At 42.6% G+C, this 22138-nt stretch overlaps 1 protein-coding gene across 3 annotated transcripts in view; it reads right to left on the reverse strand.

The window, feature by feature from the left end:
* Positions 1-3906: 3906 nt before the first annotated feature.
* Positions 3907-22138, reverse strand: part of LOC101924991 (glycerol-3-phosphate acyltransferase 3) — a 36483-nt gene continuing 18251 nt past the window's right edge. For all 3 annotated transcript variants that reach the window (XM_027781202.2, XM_005233589.4, XM_055795334.1), the window contains exons 2-12: positions 16873-16945; positions 11355-11625; positions 10777-10851; positions 10217-10306; positions 9919-10012; positions 9394-9509; positions 7760-7815; positions 7182-7267; positions 6540-6668; positions 5961-6040; positions 3907-5095 (exon numbers count right to left, since the gene is read on the reverse strand). In XM_027781202.2, coding sequence (XP_027637003.2) covers positions 4969-5095; positions 5961-6040; positions 6540-6668; positions 7182-7267; positions 7760-7815; positions 9394-9509; positions 9919-10012; positions 10217-10306; positions 10777-10851; positions 11355-11625; positions 16873-16897 — 1149 coding nt within the window. In that variant the 5' untranslated portion in view covers positions 16898-16945 and the 3' untranslated portion in view covers positions 3907-4968. The remainder of the gene's footprint in view (positions 5096-5960; positions 6041-6539; positions 6669-7181; positions 7268-7759; positions 7816-9393; positions 9510-9918; positions 10013-10216; positions 10307-10776; positions 10852-11354; positions 11626-16872; positions 16946-22138) is intronic.

Raw genomic sequence — 22138 nt, forward strand, 5'->3', positions numbered from 1 at the left:
CAGAGCAACCAGGCAAGCTTGACAAGCCGGCCCATGTGAACCTTATGAGATTCGACAAGGCCAAGTGCAAGATCCTGCACCTGGGTCAGGGCACCACCTGGTATCAATACAGGCTGGAGGGATGAAGGGATGGACAGCAGCCCTGAGGAGTGCTTAGGAGTGCTGGTGGATGAAGAGCTGGACATAAGCTGGTAACGTGCACTCACAGCCCAGAAAGCCAACTGTATCCTGAACTACATCAAAAGAAGCATGGCCAGCAGGTCAAGGATGCTTCTGCTCCTCTACTCAGACCCCGCTGGGAGTACTGCATCCAGCTGTGGAGTCCTCAGCACAGGAGACATACACCTGTTGGAGCAGGTCCAGAACAGGGCCACAAAAGTGATCATAGGAGAGGGGTTTCATACTTCTGAGGACAGGCTGCGAAAATTGGAGTTGTTTAGCCTGGAGAAGAGAAGGCTCCAGGAAGACCTTGTTGCAGCCTTTCAGTACTGGAAGGGGCTTATAAGATGGGGGACAGACTTTCTAGTAGGGCCTGTAGTGATAGGACAAGGGGTAATGGTTTCTAGCTAGAAAGTAAATTCAGACTAGATATAAAGAAATTTTTTTTATGACGAGGGTAGTGAGACACTGGAACGGATTGCCCAGATTAAGTGCCAGATGCCCCATCCCTGGAAACATTCAAGGTCACGCTGGACAGGGCTCTCTCAGAGCAACCTGATCTAGCTGAAGATGTCCCTGCTCATTGCAGGGCAGTTGGACTAGATGACCTTTAAAGGTCCCTTCCAATCCAAGCCATTCTATGATTCTATGAAAACACTGCATTACACCACAATTTCAATTAGAGCTTGCAGTCTAAACTGAGACACAACTGCATATAAAATCAGGCTTCCTTAGTGCTAGTACTGACAAATGTTCCATTTATGCAACAGCTACTTCATGTCCAACACCCACACAAAAAAATACCTAACTAGGAACCTCCTTCTAGGGCATTAATACTAGAACCTGGGACAAGTCTTCATAGCTGAAGTCTGCTTTCATCATCATTATGTGTCTTCAGGGTGTAATTTGGTATTTTCCTTTAAAACCTCAATGCTGCTTAAAATCCTTTCCTTCCACAAGCAAGAATTTGCTGATTTGGATATATGTGGACTCTCCAATTCTTGAGAAATACTTTGCCAGCCTGGTGCTTAGTCTTCTACAAGTCATATCAGATAAATATTGGGGGGGTGGGGGGATGGAGGAGAATGTGACCTAAGTCTAAACCAGAAACCTCTAGCAATCTGTTCAGTAGCGGGGAGGACAAAGACATTTTAAGCAGCTTAAATCTCAGGGTATAATATAATTTAGATTTTGACCCAGAAGCTTCCAAAGCCAATACTGAGTTTTTTCTAACAAGTTTGCAAGGACTGTCAGTTTGAATATTTTCATTAGTCCCCTTCATATCAAGCAAGAGTTTCCTATGACAGCCTGCCTATGTTTAATGCATTACAGGCAGAGCAGTTTAACAGGATGACCCTTGGCTACACCCACTGTGTACAAGATAGAAACAGCATGTAGATTTCAGCAATAGGAAAACAATTAATGACATCTGAACTGGATTCCACCACCATCTTTAAAACCAACTGTTTCTTTGCCCAAAGCCAGGGAGGCACATACATTTTTTTGTCAGAGGTTGAAAGGGGCCGCTCATTCTCTGAACTCAAAGATCTTCCTTTAAATCTAAACAAAAATAATAATACGTACTTAGACTGTTAAATAAGAATCTCTAGGAACTAAGACTTCAACTGCTGCATGGATTTCTTGAGCTGTCTCTACTGATCCAACTGAATTCACCTGCAACATTTCCCAGTTCTATAAGGTGGAAAGGAAAAAAATTGCACAAAAAGCTTTCCAAAGGCAATAGAAAGAAGACAGTAACTTAACTGGCACCGAGCAAAATGGTATCTTGTATTTGCTGCCCTTCTGCTATTAGCCATTGTGGTATACATCACTGCCCTATAAAAATACTTCTCCAAAGTTAATAGACTCATTTCCAAACCACTCAAAGAATGTAGATCTCATGCTGTTACAAGTTTGGGACATGGCCCAGAACCATCTATCAGTAGCCACCATTGCTTACACAGACTCCCTGAACACAATATTTTCAGAGACAGATCAGTAATATAGGGACACAACACCAAAAACCTATCAAGTCTTGCAAGGAATGGAGTCAAAGAACAAGCAAGACAACATTTTGCTTAATAAAAATGTATAAACAACTGTAGGTTCAAGAAACCTCATCAGCTTATTCACTCACCTACATCTTCTCCACTCATGCAGCAATTAAGAACTGAGTGATGCCTCTTCTCATGGCCACACAGATATACTCTACTCATACAGCTAATCTACATGTTTTCTTGATAAATCCTCTCCAAAATAAAGCAGATTTTGTTTAACAACGAGTTCAGTAGAGGCTATTTCTAAGTCTGCCAAAATCACAGATTCTAAAAGAAAGTAAAAACATCCCATTTGGCTTGCCAAACAACATTTCATTACAATGTCACTGAATAATCTTATTGTCATCATCCTCTGACTTAGAAGGGTTTGGGTTTTTTTGCCTTAAAATTCAGTTTTGCCCTAAGCAAGAAACAAATTGCTTTGACACTTTTCCCAAAGCTCACAAATCTGTTGCTGTAAACATGTACACCCCAGCAAGCACAGTTCAGATTTCAAAAACCACTGCAGTTCAGTAATTGATGACTGGACAACTCCAAAAGCAAGAAGCAGAGGAACATCAGCACATAAACTGACTGTGAGGATTCTCTTAGGAATCATATATTTAAGCCTTCAGCAAAACAATTCTTGTTCCATCTACAGAGGAATACATCACAATCTATAGCTTAGAAGTATTTTCTTATATAGATATACACACCAATATTTATACATAAAAGAGATTTTTAAAAGTTGTATTTTATGTGAGTATGCATGTGCACACATTCAGGCATGTTTTAATAAAAGGTAAGTTGTCCTTACAAAGCTTCCTACTGTAAGTGAAGTCCAGGAAAGCTCAAGCTCACAGCTAATATCTGCAATTATGAAAAACAGATTAATTAGCCCAAAGCTTGCATGGCTAGTTCATTTTCATAGTGTAACAGTCCAAAGTTGAACTAGGTTCACACTAAAAAAAAAACACCTTTGCTTTGTCTCATCACTCTAACCTTTTTAATATAAATAGTTTTGTTCTTAAAGGCCTGCACATTTCTCTAAAAGCCCCTTCCCAGCATTTTCTTCCAAGGTTACATACCTGCCACAGGCTTCAAAAGCAGATTTCAAGACAAAGTACAAAATGCTGCATGCCTATGTAATAGTCAATAAATAAATATATTTGTCCTTGCCTAAGTGCATGGACTGAGATATAATGGAAACCAGAACAGGAACCCTTTTTTGGTAGGCTATGTTCTAACAGGTTTTTAAACTTTATTATTAGCTGGGGAACAGTAATTTATTTTTTTTTAGCTTTAAATTAAAAATCTCTTTGCTACAGGAAAAGAATACTTACAAACGAACTTCGTTTGTTACAAGTTTAGAAGCTCATAGTTGTTTCCAAGTTAATTACAGCTTAATTAGTTGAGTCTCCCTAATGTGACTTCATGTTGTAATTTCAAGTTCAGTCTGCATGATGAGTCACTCCTACTCTAGAAAGTATAAACATGAAGCCATATAAGTTCCTTAGAGTCTGAGAAGGGGGAAAAAAAAGAACAAAAAAAAGGAAAAAAGTCAGGTTAGAAACAAGGCAAGAGCTAAACTACAATTTGTCCTTTAAGTCACAGTGACTGAAGTTTCCAGGACCCTAATTTTACATTTTCAGGAAGTATAACTGTTTTATTTATACACATTTAGAGAAGAGCATAAATGTCACACCAGACCCATTAGAAATATAGAATTTATTTCTCTTTACATTCAGACAGCAATATATTGCAGATTTGAACATGCCACTTCTTGTATCATACGTGACTTATGGATCCTATGCTTATAGTTGTGATAGCTATTGCTATCTTAGATCAAAACAAAATGTGTTTCTGGACTGGTTCTCTTAAGATCTTTAAGCGATTACCAGCAACTTTTGAAGAAGGGTAGTCTTGAAAACCCACTTCATAAAAATTAATCTGTCATAGCCTACATCATCCAGCTGCTTACTGTTGTCTTACCTTTACAGCTCCAGATCTCAGGAAAGTAATTTCAACAGTAGCAGTGGACAGAGAGATTGAGGACTTGCCCCTTATCTTCCCTCAGGTAGCAGTTCTTAATAAGGCAATACCATGTTATAAGGCCACCAAATTCCTCATGGTCCATGAACTGTGCTTTTGGCAGGGCAGCTCCTTTCCCACCTGCAGCCCTTGCTTCCCTTCCCCCCTTGCACTTCCAGGTGCAAGCTAACCACAAGTGTCAATCTTAACAGTCCTGACAACATCCTAAAACATGTTAAGTCATCCACAACTAAAAGTCTCTGAAGTAACAGGGAAAAAAAAAAAAAAAGAAAAAAAAAGTGTTATGTTTAAACCTTCAAAGTACCATGAACAAGAGGTATCTTCATAACCAGTGTCCTGACAGCACCTGTTCAGTGTACTTCGCTTCATCTTTACAAACTCAGAAAAACTGCGGTGCTTTTTTCCTTTTGCCTCTTAATTCTCCACACATTCAGCTCAAGAATACCAGGAGCTGCAGTGCATCACCACGTGAAGATGGGGAGGGGCAAGGGAGTAAGAAGAGTGAAAAGGGAGGGAGCGCTACAGAGACACTGCCCCTTGGCAGGCTCTGCACCAGCCATACAGAGAATATGCATACACATGATGAGAGATTTTGTTGCTCCAGTTTATGTGGTGTTTTTTGTTGGGGGGTTGGTTGTTGTGTTTTGGTTTTTTTTTTTAATTAAAAAACATTATTCCCACTAAGGCTGGTTGTGCAAAGTTGGTTTTCAAGAGCCACCGTTCAGTCTGACTCTGTTCCTGTAGACAGACTTCCTATGGATCCATTTCTCACTAGCATCTTGCTGTAGTTTTTCTGCTGTTCTTCTTTGAAAGTATCTTTGACTTTCGCTCGTTTCAGACCTCCATCCCTGGAAAAGAGCAAGAAAGAAAAGTAACCCATCATGATCGCTACCACTATTGTTATCAAACTATGAGCTGTATTAACTATATTAGTCAACTCTAGAGCCTTCACCTAAAAGATTATTAAGAAGGCTTTTCTTCAGAATTTTCAGAACATCCAAGTTTAAGCAAGTTTATTAAATTATGGCCTTAAGCCATAACGCTTATGCAGTCCAAATTTTGAGTCTAGCCCATTAAAGCAGCCTACTCATGTTGGTAACAGGTTGCACCTACCATAGAAATCTTTGCCAATCTGGGATGCTATTTCCCTAGACTGTAGAAGCAGTCAATCTTGCGCAACGCCATAGCTGTCTCTTGCCTTACATCGTTCAGAGGGCCAGAGCTGGGCCTCATAGTTGAATCCGCTTTCCTGTTCTCTTCATCAGAATCTTGCTCTCAAGTCTGTTTCATACAGTCCTATGAAATCTAGGTATTATGCTGCTACTTACTGAGGTAGGACACAAGAAAATCAGAGCAGAAAGCCTCAAGCCCTGTGTTTTATTTGTTGTTGTTGTTCATCAGTTTAGCCAAATAACTTCACTTCTGTTCTTTAATCTCAGCATGTCTCAACATGAGAAACAACTCCGAAAGACTGATCTTCAAAAGCATCAAGCCTTTAGGTCAACTCACTGCATGAGAGCTATGTGCTCCAAAGACTTTATGTATCTTTTTTTATTTTTACTCTCTCATACACATGAAGTTACTCCCTGGTTTTCTCCGGAGTGGAATAAAGTTATGTTAAATGTTACCTGTCACAAAGCTAAGGAGGAAGAATATCTCAATCAAACTAACAACAGACAGTCCACGAAGTTCAACAAGGACAGCACCACTCACCAGGGAAGTTCAGTCAGTCCTCCTTGGCGAGCAATGGCTGACCTCACTCTGTTGGCAAACTGAACAGCATCTTCGCCTTCCTTCAAAGGTCATAAATTCAACATAAGCAAAGCAGAGAGAAGTGAATTGAAACAGACTTCCGTAACACTTTTCATCTGCTGCCTCATCAAATTAGCTCACTGCCAAATGATCTGTCCCCTACCATTCCAACACGATCTAATGTTCCAATACAATAATAATTTAACTCATTTTTCCCCTAAAGTGTTGAAATTAAAGGAAAACTTTGCTATCAATGTCCCATCCTCTTGGAGCATCGCTACTGTGAACAGCCCTGTATTTACTGCTATCCTTTGTATATATGATGCACTGCTGATGGTACCAAGCTGCATGAGGAAAAGCTAAGTCCAATCATACATCAAAGTCAACACTAACAAAAGTCCAGTATAAAACTTTGAATTTGGAGACATGGGGTGGGTAGGAGTTTTGCAGGAGAAAAAAAAAAAAAAAAAGAGTAAGAAGAGGCACTTGCAACACAGTCAGGTTCTTCAATAGTTAAGAATCAAACAGATGCTAGATTACCTTTCTAACCATTGGTGGCATGTACCACACGTTGCAAACAATGGCCCAGCTGGTCATTATTCGCAGAAGATAGCTCACGATGTTATATTTGCTGCTGTTCCAGAATGCATCTCCAAACTGAGGATCATACTGTAAGGGACCACAAAAAAACAAATGATATAACCCTTTCCCCACAGATCTGAGACAGGCTGTGATGTTCTGAGGTGGATGCTTTCAGTCAGATGCCGGAGTACAAGAAGATTCACAACTGACATGTTTGCTTAGAATGAGGCTTTAGAAAAAGTAGCCTGTGCTTATTAGCAGCAGATGTCACCCATTTGCCTGAACTAAGAGAGCTATGTCTGCTGCAAGCTGCATGCTTCGCTTCCCTTCCGCATCAGTGAAGACTAGCTCAATCTCCCTTCCTTCCAGCTTTCTGGAGGAAGAACCTGACCCCACCAGGTCCTACCACCCAGGCTCCATAGGCTGAATGACTTCACGTTCTCATTTTAGCCACTCATACGCTAGGAGTCACCCATGACATGTAGCCAACTGCCAGGGCTCCTGTGCTTCCATTAGCAGCCATACTGAAACAGTTTCCTACTGCCCTGACAAAAACAGATCCCAAACTTCGATATTCAGCAGCTAGTTAGTTCCACTTACTTTGATTGCAACAGGATAGATTGTCCCTCCTATCTCAAAGCTCCCCTTCTTGAACATCATCACAGATGTATTGTTTATGCAGGTGCCTGTCCAGAGAAGAAACTTGGGTCATTACTTCATATAGCCTAACACATTTCAGCAGCAACACTACATCAACATACAGGTCTTACGCTCATGAAGGAGCAAATGCAGGCCCTTTATGGCTAAGTTAAGCATCTCTCCCCTGCTTGCTTTCATTCTCTGTCTTGTGACTAACTCCCTGAACAAAGTCAGAACATGTATGAGACAAAAAACACAAGGCTGAGGTTACATCTGTAAGACAGCGAACTGACATTCACAGCACAAAAGAAACAATCTTCCCATTCTTCTGCCTACAGCTTCTGTCAGGAGATCCAACAGCCAGGGACCGTATTGTGTTGTCTTCCTGTAATCTCATATTAAATTAGCAGTTCCCTAATAAAATCTAAGCCAGAGGTACATTTGATACACCAGACACATTTGAGCACCAAAAGCCATGAAAGAGAGAACAGGGATGAAATCTACACTGAATGGAGATAAGGAGCAGTTCAGCTTCTTACCTTCTGGAAAAATTAAGATCGGGAGCTTGCTTTTGTCCGCCACATGTTCCCTGAGTCTGTGGAAGCAGAAGGAAAGCTTCAAAACCAGCTCCTTTCCACTTTTTTCCCCAGGCAGGTCTATTAAAAATATCTTTACGTAGAACACATCTGTTTGACAAAGCCTTTTACTGGACATTAATTTGCACTTGCTTTTCTGTTTCTCACAAACCTGAAGCTTTGGGCAGGCCACCTCTTAGGCCCCAGTGCATTACACTGAGGCAACATCCTGCTTGCTTTCCTCCATATTATTTTATTAATGACTGCCAGGGAAGCCAACAAATGTATGCCATTAAGTCAGTCAGATTAATTCTAATCAACTCAACCTGCAAGAAGCTGTCTACATAAGAAAAAAACCAAACAAAAAACCAAAAAGCCTTGTGCAGCAGTCCATCCAGGCTTTGCTTGCTTAGCAGCAGATTTCTTAAAAAGAGGACTCTTAAAACACCTACAGCTCACACTACTTGAGTTAGCACTTGGATGACATAGCAAAACCATACTGCTGCACAGAGGCCAATGAGGTGGTGAAGTAACCTGCTAAAGTTAACCTAAAAGTTCTTTAAAAATTAGGAGGACTTTCTATCACTTTTACTACAGTGTTCATACTGTAGTGATAGTTTGGTGATAATTGCAGAAGACTACCTTTGTAAGCAGCGCAGTTGTATAGTTAGACACATTTTTGCCCCTCATCCAAACAAGCAAAGCTTATTATTTCTAGCTCACAATTTCAAATTAAGTTGAGACAGTTCATGTCACAGAAAGCCCGCTTCATCAGTATTTCTTTTCAACAGAAAGTCCCAGAATTTGAAGTATATTCACAGCCTTTTAGAAGTGTATCTGAATTCATCAGACATTAGTTATTATGCTGATGGTTACCCAAATGAGATGTTTTGTGACAGTCTGCTGCAATCCAGACCTTACCAGAACCTTTGGTCTGCACCATTTCACCCTGTATAAACCTTTCAAGCCTTTCTTGGTGACCTGGGAACCTAACATTTTGATCACAGCAGCAAGCATCTTCAGGTCATTGTGAATGATCTGGTTTGCTTCCTACCACCCCTCCAGCTCACTCCACTAACTGCTGTTGAGCCACTACTATACTGATTGCTTCCACTCCTGCTGACATCTACCAATTTGCAATACCCTGCATCATTCCAGCCTACAATAACGTGCAATTACAGATAACTCGTGCCCTTGTGATTAGCATTTATAAGCAGCAGTCATCGTTTGGAATAAACCAAGTAGATATGGCTCCTGTAGATGTAGTGCTTAGGACATGGTTTGGTGATGTAGTTGGCAGTCCTGGATTAACAGGTGGACTTTACAATCTCAAAGGTCTTTTCCAACCTAAATGATTCTAAGATGCTCTTGCAAGTCAGCCTTTTGCCCTCCTGAGATCCCTAGGTTCCAACTACCCTGTTTCCCAGTGCAACCTCATCAGCTTCTTGGGCTTCCGTCTTTCCAAAGTTTTAATTCCTCATCTGGGTCTTTGTTCAACAACTCTTCGAGGATTACATACCTGGGCGTGGCCTCTCGGGCACTAGCAGGTACCAGAGTTGCACTAGCAGGGCAATCCCCTGCTCCGACCCACACCTCACCTTTTTGTCACTAGATGGCGGTCTTTGATTTCTGAGCGTTCAAACCAGACGTGAGGACAGGCCTTGACCGTGGCTCTCTGAATGACTCCCATTAGTCCACCGTGAACCTGGCCAACCTGCAAGCCCAATAAGGCACATCAATCAGCATATAAGACACCTGAAAAGCAGAACTTCCTCTTCTGCATCCCCCTCAAAAAAACCCACAAGCACACCGGAGACCGCAAACCAGGACTGGGCAGTGCCCAAAAGAACTATTAAAATGTTTGAAAGGATCTAGATGCAAGTGTGGAAGCATCTCTCAAGTATTTCATCAGGTGAGGAGCCTAGCATTGACACTGCCAGGACAACTTCACCAACATATAACTTGTAGACCAATTTCAACACAATTTATACTTTTACCCACTACCTAGTGCTTAAGTTAACTTTCACAGTAGAGATTAACTGAACTCCGCAACCAATACCCCACAGCCTTTCCCTTTCCTGGTCTCTCTCCCTCTGCTGTGGTCATCGTGGATCTCCTCATACCATTGCATAGCATCCATCATTTGTCAAAATGATTGCATCTATCGGTGATGTGTGGTTGGCAACACAAATTCCTCCTTTCTGAGGTTTGTTTTCCCTGCAATTACATAAATTTTTTGTTAGACTACTAGTGCACTAACCACCACACTACACACACAACAGTTCCATAAAGCTGTCAAGTGAGTCAGCATCTAGCGCGACATTAACCTGCAGGTCAGGAAAGAGCTGCCCCATTTCAAATAGGATACTCACACATGGAAGTATACACACACTTTTGCTATAGTAACATCAGCTCACTCACTTGTTATGGTAATGGATGGTACCAGACAGAGCTCTGACAAGGATGCGGGAGCACGTGAGGTGGACCACTTCACTCAGATAGTTTTTCACACTGAAAGAAATCACAGGCATCTGGAGCATCCTGGAAAGCAGCTAGACAGACACACAATATTCTCCAGCCTCAACACAACTCAGGGCTGAAATTTTCCTGGTACTCTGGAGCACAGAGGAACATTCCCAGCTCTACCACTCACTTGCTACAGCAGCTCAGCCAAGACATGCGAGACCCTTGGTCTCACTTACTGAGGCAAGGCTGTCATCTCCTCACCAGGTACTTCTTTGTCCCATGATGTCCCACGACAGTAAGAGGAGCCCATCAGAAATCACCAGCCTCAATGCTAAGCCTGGCAAGAAGCCAACCTCTGCCCAAGTTCAAAATGCCACTAAAAGCAAGGCCACAAGCTTGTGGGTGAACCGTCAGTAGTCTACCACTTGTGAAATCTGTCCAGTCCTAATCTTGAGCTGTTTGCACGGATGCCAGTTGGCAAATTTGTCCCTCACACACCACAACACAGTACCTACCTGCTGTTTGGCAGCTGTCCGACCATTGTTGTCCCCACAATCATTGAGATAATCCCAATGGCAGCCAGGGTAAAGCTACAGGGCAAAATAGAGATTAAATCAAAATAAGTAGTTTTGTTCATTTTAGTATCACTCTCCCCTTCAAAATGGAAAGGGATTGCAGGAATTCAATTATTCCTCAGATACTCGACATATCCAGTTCCGTAACTCAATAATTCCCCAACACATTGCTCAAAATCATGGTCTAGCAAAGGCAGCAGATTTAGATACCCCAATGAATGTAGTGTCACGGAGTTTTAGAGCTTGCCCAACTTACACTTACATTGCAAATACACAACTTACAGGAAGCATTCACAGAAAAAAGATGACCACTAGCCCTAACCTACTCTCCACAGTAAATGGCAAGATAGAAGTGTTCTGAATGGCTTCTTAACCATTCAAAGAAGAATTTAAGCAGGTTCATCTTTCTTTATCTACTAATGCTGCTTTTGGGTTAAAAGAGCTGAGATGACATTTCCCAAGAAAACACACATTTACGTTCCCAGACTGACAAAACCCCTCAGCACCCATGAGCTTACCGCAGGGGCAGCAGTAAGCAGTACCGCACTATAACCCCAACGACCCACACAACAGTCAGCCTCAGGCTGATGTAGTGGAAGTTGACATTAGTCCTTGTGAGGAGATTCCAGGAGACCAGCTCTTCAGAGGAAAACCTTTGGGTGACTTCATCTTCCACAATGGCTTCAAACCCTTTTCTGCAGAAGTAGAATATGTCAGAGAATTCGAAGTCCACTCGATGCAGACGTGCGATTTCTTTCTCCATAGGCGTTTCATCTCTTTCAATGATACCTTGGGAAGGAAAGGGTAACCCTATAAGGAAATAATTCTATACAGTAACAGTCATCCTGCAAATCACTTACCACTTTGCATTACTCAAGGAGACAAATTCACTGTCGGAGCCTCTCCTATGAAAGCAAGATCAGGTGGGTAGTTGAACACAGCATACTGGTCAGTAGGCCAGTTCTGGATCCCCTTCCTCACATAAACACCTTGAGCAGCAGATATATCAAGTTCTGCTGCCTCCTGAAGGTGAAGCAAGAAGGTAAACCCTTTCCCACTGTCTGACAAGTCTTCAACTCAGCAACTTTATTCAAGACCATCTTACACTTCCAGAGCAAACCAAGCAAGACCTTGGCCTTTCCATTCCCTTCTCCTGGTGCTCTGCGTATTTAAGGGCATTCAGCATCCTCCATGGATAGTCATAGGCCCATCTCTCATCAGACATTCTGGCATCCCACAGCCACATCCAGCTGAGATGCACTCCACTACTACCTGCCAAAGCCCCAGACCACAACTGCTACCTGACATCTGTGCATGGACCAGCTTTGAACCAAATGTACCTCCCTCCCTTCTCAGCACAAGTGTTTTCTATAAGCAAAGACAGGATCACACTAATTTTTATTTAAGTCAAACCAAGAAAAACCCTCCAAAAAACACATCAAAGAAAGTTGTGTCTATTGCTGCCTTGATAAAATTTAGTTCAGCACTAACAGTTGTGTTTCAGTTGAACTGTGCCCACATAATGCCTGGCAATAGAAAAGAAACCTGGAGATTTCAGAATTGCAGTACAAACAGCAAGTATTCCCTCTCCTCCTCCTCTTTTCATTTTTTATACTTATGGTCTGACAAGCACCAGTTTCCCACTAGAGCTTACAAAGGCAAGGAGAAACTGCATAAGCTAAATATAAAGATCAAGTAGCTGCTTTCAAGCAGGTCTGGCTCCAGAAATTGATGACCGAAGGAATCCAGAATAACATTTAACTAGAACAACCACCCCATGAGACACTGAACTAGGATTAGAGGTCCAAGTTCAGGTTGTCACTCTGTCAGACACCTCTCACAAATTGCATAATCTCTCTGTTTCCGTGTTGAGATTAAAAAAAAACAGAAAAGGAGGAAGCATCTGACTGTTCCAAGCTACTTGGCAGTTTCCCACAAATACATGTTCCACAATGTGCAAATCTGTACCTAAGAAAGTCTTTCCAGCAGGAGAAACTTTGTGAATATATTTGCTGTACAAATCACATGCAACATTTAAATTACAAGTGACATGGAAAAAAATCTTTGTATTGCACTGTTGCATACAGACGGGATAACACAAGAAGCTCTAAGATACAAGTCCAACAAATCACTGAGGTAAACACTACAGAACAACATGCAAGAGAGATGTTACACTGCAACAAAACCTATTAGCACCTTCAGCTCTGAACCTGGCAGCCACGACTTGCAATTCTACCATTGGACCATCTCAGTGCATTCTGAGCATGACAGCACTCCTATCACTGACCTATAAACAAATTGTTAATATGGCACACCCAAACACTCGCATGCCCTTTGGGATCTGAATTATAAAACATGTAACACATCAAACATTTAGCAGGATAGACTACACTCCTGTTGCATTTTAAACACAAACCAGAGCTCTACTCTGTGGTTCAATTTTTCCTCTCAGTCAGTCCCTTAAACCTCTAAATTGTGAAACATCCAGGACTGTAGGTGAGTCAGCCCAGCCTGTCAGCTCCATGCTGCTGTGGGGTGTGAGGCAGGTCATAGCCAAGAAACTGGCCAGGGAAACTCTCCAGCACTGATCACAGAAGTACCACTCTTCTGTCCAGTTCCCAGGAGAAATGGGAACACTTCCTCCTTATCCAGCCCCTAGTTCAGCATCAGCCAAGCAGTTGGCTCCCCTGGCTCCTGCTTCTTGGCTGAAACCAGCCCAGGGTTCAATTTTAACACACTGCTGGCACAGTCAAGAATAGCACAGCTGTAACGTCTTGCCCCACCACCCTGTGCTGTCATTGTCACATGACACCCCATGTGCAAGCTGCTTTGCAGCCTTTGGACAAGCTACTCCAAGCCAAGTTCTCAACAGCACCCGAAGGTATTATGAACAGAATTAAAACACATGCTGTTCAGGCAACGTACTTAGCCTTCTTGTAATCTGAAGTAACATTTAACAGCCTTTAATCCCTTGGCCATGGGCAGAGCTGAGTTTGCCAAAAACAGCATTATGCAGGAGTACAGCAAACCTCACTCCCAACCGAAAAAAAAGCCATAGCTGCTGCTTTCCTCAGCGTCACAGCACAAGCCCCAAGCCTCCAAACTCATATGCTCTAGTCAGCTAATTATACTAGGCTTAAATTTAGCACTATTTACACAAGCTTTTCTTTTAGTGGATGTCAGTTTTAAAACTCTGACTTAACAGCATCTTTGTACTTTTTAAACCCATCAACTTAAAGAAGACTGCTCACCAACACAGCCAACACCCACCCAGACAGCTGAGAGCTGGTTATTCAGCTGCAGTAAGATAGACATCTACACTGCAAGTGTCTGCTCAGCCAAGAGCTACCATTGAGCCTGGCACATAAACACGCTGCCCTCTTAACACAGAGGGACCTTGAGGTAATAGCATCAGGTAATTCTCCACATAGCAACTACACCAGCCAATTTCTTGGGACTATTTCCTATCACACCACCAACGCAGGGACACTGGCTGCCATTTCTGCCAACAGATGTGAAATACACTGGATTTGGTACTGCAGAGAGAGGTGGTGTCCCCTCAGTCATGCACTCTCTCTTTCATACTGAGCAACACTGGATTTTCAGGTCTTTGGGGAGGACCATTTTTGCTCTGCCTGGGAACAGGAAAACTTGCCCAACTTGCCCTTGCACATGCATCTGCAATGCTCCCTCCTATCCTGACTCATCTCCTAGTGAGGACTGAATGGTCAGGAAAGATGAAAGCGGTATTACACATTCCCCGCCCCACCCCCAGCACTCAACATGCATATGCATACACAGACACCAACACCTACCTTTACCCTGGTTTTATCAGATACTCCACCAGTTATCACTGGAAATGTCTCCTCCCTCAGTAAATATTGTGTAATGCAACGGCACCTCTCTGCCTGCTCATGCTCTGCCACCTCAGAGAATGCCAGAGTATATGCTGCACTGTTAGATCTACACCTACACCAACCCCCAAGTACTTCCACTGATGTACAGGAACCCAGACTCCTAATTATAAGTCAGTCAGTCCTGTGGTTAAAAAGGTCTAAAGAGCAACATATAGAGCACAGCTTGGTGCTGCAGAGTCCACATCTCCCCTGCTCCCCATACCTTCTCAAGTAAGGAGTAGTTGAGACTCTAGCTTACTGCAGTAAGAGCCACCTACAGTGGGAAAGGTTAGTTTTAAATTAAAATATAAAAAGGATATTAAAAAGTGTATTTTGGGCCACTGTTGTGATTGCGTATCCCCATCCGTAAAGACCACTTGAACACAGCCTGCATGCAATCTATATGAATTACCTCAGGCCATTTTTACTACCATTAACGCTCCAGACAGTAGAGCGCAGTCGGATTAGTCCAAGTTCTGATCTACAGCATGTATTAGCACTTAACGCCCCTCAGTCACACGTACAGGGGGAATAGGTACTTGCAGTTTTATGGAAAGATAGATCATAGAGCATTACCTACTAGGTCCTCTCTCCCTTTACCTTTCTTTTCTAGGGGAAAAAACCCCTATGTGCCAGAAAGATCAGATGTCTAGGAAGACAAGAGCTCCTACTGTGCAGCTCAAGCAGCACAGTTTGAGATCTTGCCCTCTCACTGACCCGTGACGTGAAGGAACACTATCACCCTTACAGGAAGAAAAAGGATATCTTGCTGCATCACTGACAACCTGTGAAACACAGAGAGCAGGGAACTGACATTATTTGGAAGGATCACACACCTTGCCTTCCCCCACCCACAAAAAAACCCACAACTTTCAGGACACTGGTGAGTGATATGGGATATACTTTTTCTCAGACACTTTGAAGTCAGGAATTAAATAAGACCTGTTTCAAGAGCTGATGTGCAGTACCTCCAGTTTATTATTACAGGTGCTAACTGACAGTTGGATCTGCTACCATTGAAGCCTGTTTTGTGCCTGGCCTGCAGACAGTACAATACCAGTGTTTACACTATTGATAAGAATACTCCTTTGGAGGTGAAACACAGCCAGCTCGTTCAGCACATCAGTCCCCATCTCATGTTCGCATGAGCTAACTCATAGACTCAGGCAACAACTGACTTGTCTGCTAACTGGCAAGCTGGTTCTGTTTCCAGCTGTGCTGCCTAACAAGGGAGCACTCAGAAAATGCTGTCAAAAACAAGCAAATCAATACCAATACTGAGGCTGTCAGGAACCAAACGAAGCACTGGCTGCAATGTCTTGTTCAGCCTTCTCCTATTTCCTGGGCAAACACAGACTGCTCTCACCACACTTGTAGCTCCAAAGTCTCACAGCCAACTCTGACCTAGTAGAGCCTATCATGACACACACACAGAATGGGTTAAGATATAGTACAAGAACCAATTTCAAAATTAGGCTAGAGGAAGAAATATGAAGCAACTCTTCAGCTGTCTTTCTACAGATGATGAGTGTAAGAAGTTCATCTGGCAAACACCAGGATAACTCCAGAGGACAAAAGGTGAATAGCAGCAGACTGAAAAAAGGGAACAAGTGTAACACCACACACTCGCATCCAGCACTCCTACAACAGAAAAAGCATGGAGCTTGGGAAAAAAGTGCTGTCCACTAAATATTCAGATCTTGTTAGAGATTAAGCATACTCTGATGCTGTTAGGACTGTGACAGTTGGCCAGCAGCCCTGCAAGCAGCAACCTAAAGACAGATTTCAAGACAAAACAAAAAAAATCAAGTTCATAATGTAACTCAAAAATCTCTTTCAGCTGAGGACAGTCTCCATCTTAAGCTCTACTCTGTTTTGTTAAACAATGTTCTTTCATACCCTTCATTTCCTCACCCCCAGGTTTTTCAACCATTCGGTACAAGCCACTAAAAGCAGCATTTCATTCTGCGGGAACAGTTCTTGTGCCAGCAGCATTGCAAAACAATTACATGTATCTGTTAGCTTGTAACCACCCCACCTCTTTTCCAGCTCTCAATCTAACTTCTCTGTTTGAAAAGGACTCAGTTCTCCTACTTTAGAACATTAGTCTTATCAATTTGACTTTACCCCAAGCTCTCACCATTAGCAGCAGGAGTCTTTAGCATCTGTGGCTGCGGCTTTTTGACACCTTTTTCTATCCGTATAGTGGCCCACTGTTGAAGAGAAAAAAAAACATTAATTTCACAAATGTAGGATTCACTTAAGAAAAAAGTCACTGAAAAAACCAACAGTTAATCAAAGTAACTTTCAAAGAATATTGTCACCAGATAATCATCACTCATCTTCCTCAGATGTGTCCACAAACCCACACACAGTTCCTCTAAAGAAACGCTGAGGTAATGTCCTAATAAAAAAACCCCACTCAGTGCTAGTTAGTACTTTCCAACTCTGCTTGCCAGTCTTTGGAGAGCTGACTCAGTGCTTCACAGTTGTTTCAGTTCCAGTTCAGGTACACAGCCACCAACACCATGACAGGCCTCAGTCAGCCTTACAGGAAGCTCCAGGAACTGAGCTAGAACAGCCCCTGAGCACACAGCATGTGTTCAGTGCCAACAGACACATCGCAACTCACCTTGTCTACTTTCAGAGTAGTTTCACCATACTGAAGCAAAAAAAGCCCTAACTAGATTAAGTCAAACTGAGGCCTGCACACAGCTAACTCTGCTAAAAAACAAAAACAGTGTTTGTAGTCATGGGAAGCCTCATTTAAGTTCAGTCTCAGTCCAAAGAAGATTGCACCTAGGATTTTTCCAGGCTGAACAAAACTGAAATTTCCCTCCACTCTGCAGTTTCTCATTTCTTGGCATTTTAGAGGTCTGAGGAGCAGAGAAACAGGCCAAATCACCAGCTCTAGTGAACACCTGCAGAGCCCCTTCCCCTGCCGCTGGGAAGGGCTGCCAGCTCACTGGGGTTAACTGCTCTTTTCTAGTGGGTGAGCTGAAAGAATTCGACTGAAGTAGGAGATAAAGTAAGCTCTGCTCCCCAAGGCGTGTCAAAGCTTCCTAGCAGTTCAGCTCCCTCCAAACCCCAGCGGCAGAACCACAAAGGCATCAGGAGACTTCCTCTCATTTCCAGCCCTTATTGGGCTGGAGCCAGTTTAACCTGTTCTCAGGCCAAAAGGTTTTCTTGACCTTCAGCTGACTCTGTTCCACACAGTGCTTTTAAATAGCCCTTCTACCTCCTACGTCAGGCTTCATTTTTACTGGGTTAACGATTACAACCCCTTTGCCACCCCAAAAGCCTGCCTGTGATGACAGAATAGCCCTTCTGGCCTGGATCCTTCCTTTCCCTACATGGCAGCTTTGCAAAGGGATGGAAAGCTCAGCCAGCGGGGACTGACTTTATGGCTCCCCATTACGCACATTAATTCCTCCCTCATGAGACTTAATCCTGTTTTAAGGAGTACTGTTATAACAGGCATTTCTAAGACAGACAGGTGACCTGGCAGAAATGAGCTCATATCAAAAGATCAGGATATTACCCTGATTATTATACAACTTACGCAGTATCAAAGGCATACTTTGTTTTAACAGCGTACAGATGGTCCACTGGTCTGCACAGAAAGGACCCAGACCAATGTTAAACCACGCAGCTTCCACCTTTCCCCTCCATCAGAGCTATAGGGCATTTGGTGATGCAGTTCCCTTTTGAAAAGTCACTATCCTGACTCACAGCATTATCTCTACCATGTAACTTCCGAGGAACAGCCAGGACTGCTTATTGTATCAGGTCTTGTTGAATCACAACCTAACCTGACAATATATTCACTTGTTTTCTCAGTTCTGCTGCTGCTAAGGCAACAGGTGTTCCAAGAACTAATTTCACCTGTAGGAGTAACCCAGTACTTTCTGGCTACATAACCTCAGCAGTGCTATGGCCATAAAAGTTGTGGGAAACACCAAAACAAAATATTGTTCAAGGAAGAACCTATACACAATACCTCCATTTCTACATTTCTTCTACTAAATGGATTTGGGGGTACACAAACCAGCAAATACATTGACAAAATCGTTCTCTGACCAGACCTGAACCACTGTATTCAAAAATTAGTATCTCCACAAGCAGGTAAGTCACTTATTACATAGGAGGGTAAAAACAGACTTTGCTAATGGTCTCAACCATATACACTAGCTGAGAAAATAAGTTTTCATCTCCCAAATCCTCTCAAATGGGTTATCAAAACTTAGCACTGCCACCTTTTGCTATGCAAAATCCACAAGAACAGTTTCTGTTTGATGCTCTGAAAGAGCATGCAACAGTCCCTTCACAATACTCTTGCCACAGAGATCATGCTAGACAGTGCCAAGAAGTTTGAGCCTCAGCATAAGCCATGAGGACACAGGCTATTGAGACATGCTTTTGTAATGTTCGACAGCTTGCAACATCCTACTGCATTGCAGTATCTTTTGATACTTTGCTATGCAAAGGAGGCAGCGGACTTTTCCCAAAGTAGACAGAAATTGTAGAGTCATGCTACCCAAGTAAGCTTCTACTGCTTAGAAGCATTTATCTACTCTATTCATAGAAGTACATTCCTGCTTCCAAAGTAGTCTGACCTTTGGTCCACCGGTTCATCTAACTCCAGAAAGCTGCAGTACCCTACCTGGGGGATAGGGATGGGGACACAGACAAAAAGAAAGACGGGAGAGGATAGTTAGCTCCCTTTACTTGTGGATAACTGGCTAGCTGAAAAGGGTCACATAGACATAGTCCAGCTGGCTGGACAAAAATGCACATCGCTCTCAGCTTATCTGAAGTAAAGCAAAATACACTGTCTTTGGCTGTCCTTGTTACACAGTAACAGGAAGATTTTGGTGGGAAAAGAATGTTGCAGGTGGGAACAGAAAACTACAGAAGAGAAACTAGGGGCGGGCTTGGTATTTAGGCAACTAACCAATAATGAGCTTAACTTTTGTAATATGTATGAGCTAATTATAAGAAGGCATAAAAGGTGCCTGTAAGAGACAATAAACGAAGTCTGCTGATCACTCATATTGAGTGACTGTGTCTTCCCTCCGTCGCGACATTTACTCTCTACCCATGCCTTCCCAGGAGATGGAAACACTGCCATAAGCTTGACAGCTGTGTGGCATCTTGTACAAAGCGTTCCAGGGGACAGCTGACTTGTGCTCCACATGTCAATAGCTGAGGCAGTTTTACTTTTGGTGCCAGATCTCCCAGTGGATTTAAGCATGTTTCATAAAACCAGCAAGGACGACACCAGTTGACCCTCTTGCTGCCCTCTTGGCCAGAAGCCTTTGGGCATTCCTAAGGGCCCACATCTAACACATGCTACAGCAAACCAGTTTTAAGTCCTCTGTGTCAGCTTTCTTCCCTCAGTCCATTACATTTCCAAAAATTATGCATGTTCCAGCAACCAAGCAGCAAGATATTTTTACTTATTTACTTAATCTAATCCTTCCACTTATTCTCAGGCACCTGAAATAAAGGCACTATCATCAATGCCGAAATTTGAACTCTGATCAAGTAAAAAGCTTGTTTATATCCAGTCTGGAAAACAAAAGAGAGACCACATGCAGCAATGAGTAATCTCCCTTCCTTCCTTCTAGCTAGGGATTTGCGCCATCCATTGCCATTTCAGCTGGTTCCTATACTAAAGAACAGCTTTATGCTACAAAGAGCTATCACAATGTAAGCTGATTCATCCCACAGGTAAAAATAATGTATTTGTGTATCAGAGATCAAAAAAACATGAAATAAAATTTTAAGCCATAGCCTCTGTTCTACTCAGGAGATGAGCAAAAAGGAGGATGGCACATATTTAGGGTTTATCACTTACCAGTTACATTGACACAAACCTAACCAGCTTCTCCCAGTTTGCAAACTGGTGCTGAGCAGGCAGGCTCAAGTACCTTGTTGCAGACCTAAGCCTTCAGCAGGAATCCTGAACCACTTTTGGGGAATGACTATAACACACCAGGCTCCCAAAGAAATTAAAAATAGTTCTGCAGCTGGGGCTACCCACTGAACTAACACATAAAGTTAGAAAGCAGCATGGTCACAGAATCTACACAAATACTACCGCAGGTCTGATTTTGAAATTTTGGTATTCCAGCTGCTCAAGGCAAAGTAGCTTGGATACTTTGATCATACAAGGCATAGCCTCAAAAAACCCTACACTTTACTAGGCAAGGAAAACATACCAACCTTCCTCACAAGAAAGGCTTCTAATTTATCAACACCTTAAAAAAATCCAAACCACCACACAGCAAGTCAACAGCCTACACAAAATAGCTAAAAGATCAACTTCAGTTATGCATCACTATGCAATTCCCATATACATAGGGCCTAGGCAGTAATTGTGAAAGATCCAGTAGACCTCAGAAGCAAAAAATATATGTCATTTACAACAGATGACAAAAAAAACTTCTTATCTCCAGAAAAGCTGCCTATCTGGCAACTATCTCCAAAGCCAAGCTTGACATGTTGTTTCATGAAAGCGTATCTAGAGATGCTGTGTTAGAATCAGTCACAAGTTTTTAGGATTACTTCAGGGACTTCCCCCTTTTCCTTAAAGGATGGAGCTTTGCCTTTCACCCCATTTATCACCTTTACATCACCTCTGGCTTAATAGCAATGCTTGACAATTATTCAGAAGAGAAGAGAATTACTGATGATGACTGAAATCTGCAGTCATATGGAGTTAGATCACTGTGTTCCCCTATTTAAAGGCATTGTCAGGTCATGTTCAGAGCAAGAGTTCATACGCTAGTTTAGCTAAGCATTCCTCCTTGGAGACTTTCCAAACCTCAGTAACAACAGAAAGACTTCGTAGCACCTCCCATGCAATGCTACATTGTTTAATGCAACAGCATGCCAATTATTGACTTATTTTGTGTGAGGAGGAGAGGAAAACACCACCACCAAGAGAAGCAATTATTCCCGAGTGAGGGCAAAAGGTCCTCTGTGGTCACCTATTCTGATGGAACATCCTTGTCACTGCCTCCAAGCATCTTTCCAAATCCTTCTGCACACCTGGGCTGTGTAGCAAGTCCTTCCTGGTGGACAGGTATCCAAAGAACAACCCAGCTTTACAGAAAAACACCACAGGCATCAGCAACAGAAATGCCAGACAGCCTCTTTCACATCACCTTCACAAAATGTTACTTTAAGGCAAGCTCTGAATAGAGCTGCTGTTATTTTTTCAAGCAGCATTTGCTTATCAACAGTACCAGAAATCCCAGCATTCACATGCTATGAAATTGAGAGCAGTTTCAGATCAGAGTTGTTGACCAGAAAGATGCTGCATTAACTAGTGATGCAAATCCAGCAGAGGGTAACCCCCAACTCTGCCAGCCTTACTTAATGTACAAGAAGCCTTGATT

This window comes from Falco peregrinus, chromosome 2 (genome assembly GCF_023634155.1).
Source record: "Falco peregrinus isolate bFalPer1 chromosome 2, bFalPer1.pri, whole genome shotgun sequence".
In the NCBI taxonomy this organism is placed as follows: domain Eukaryota; kingdom Metazoa; phylum Chordata; class Aves; order Falconiformes; family Falconidae; genus Falco; species Falco peregrinus.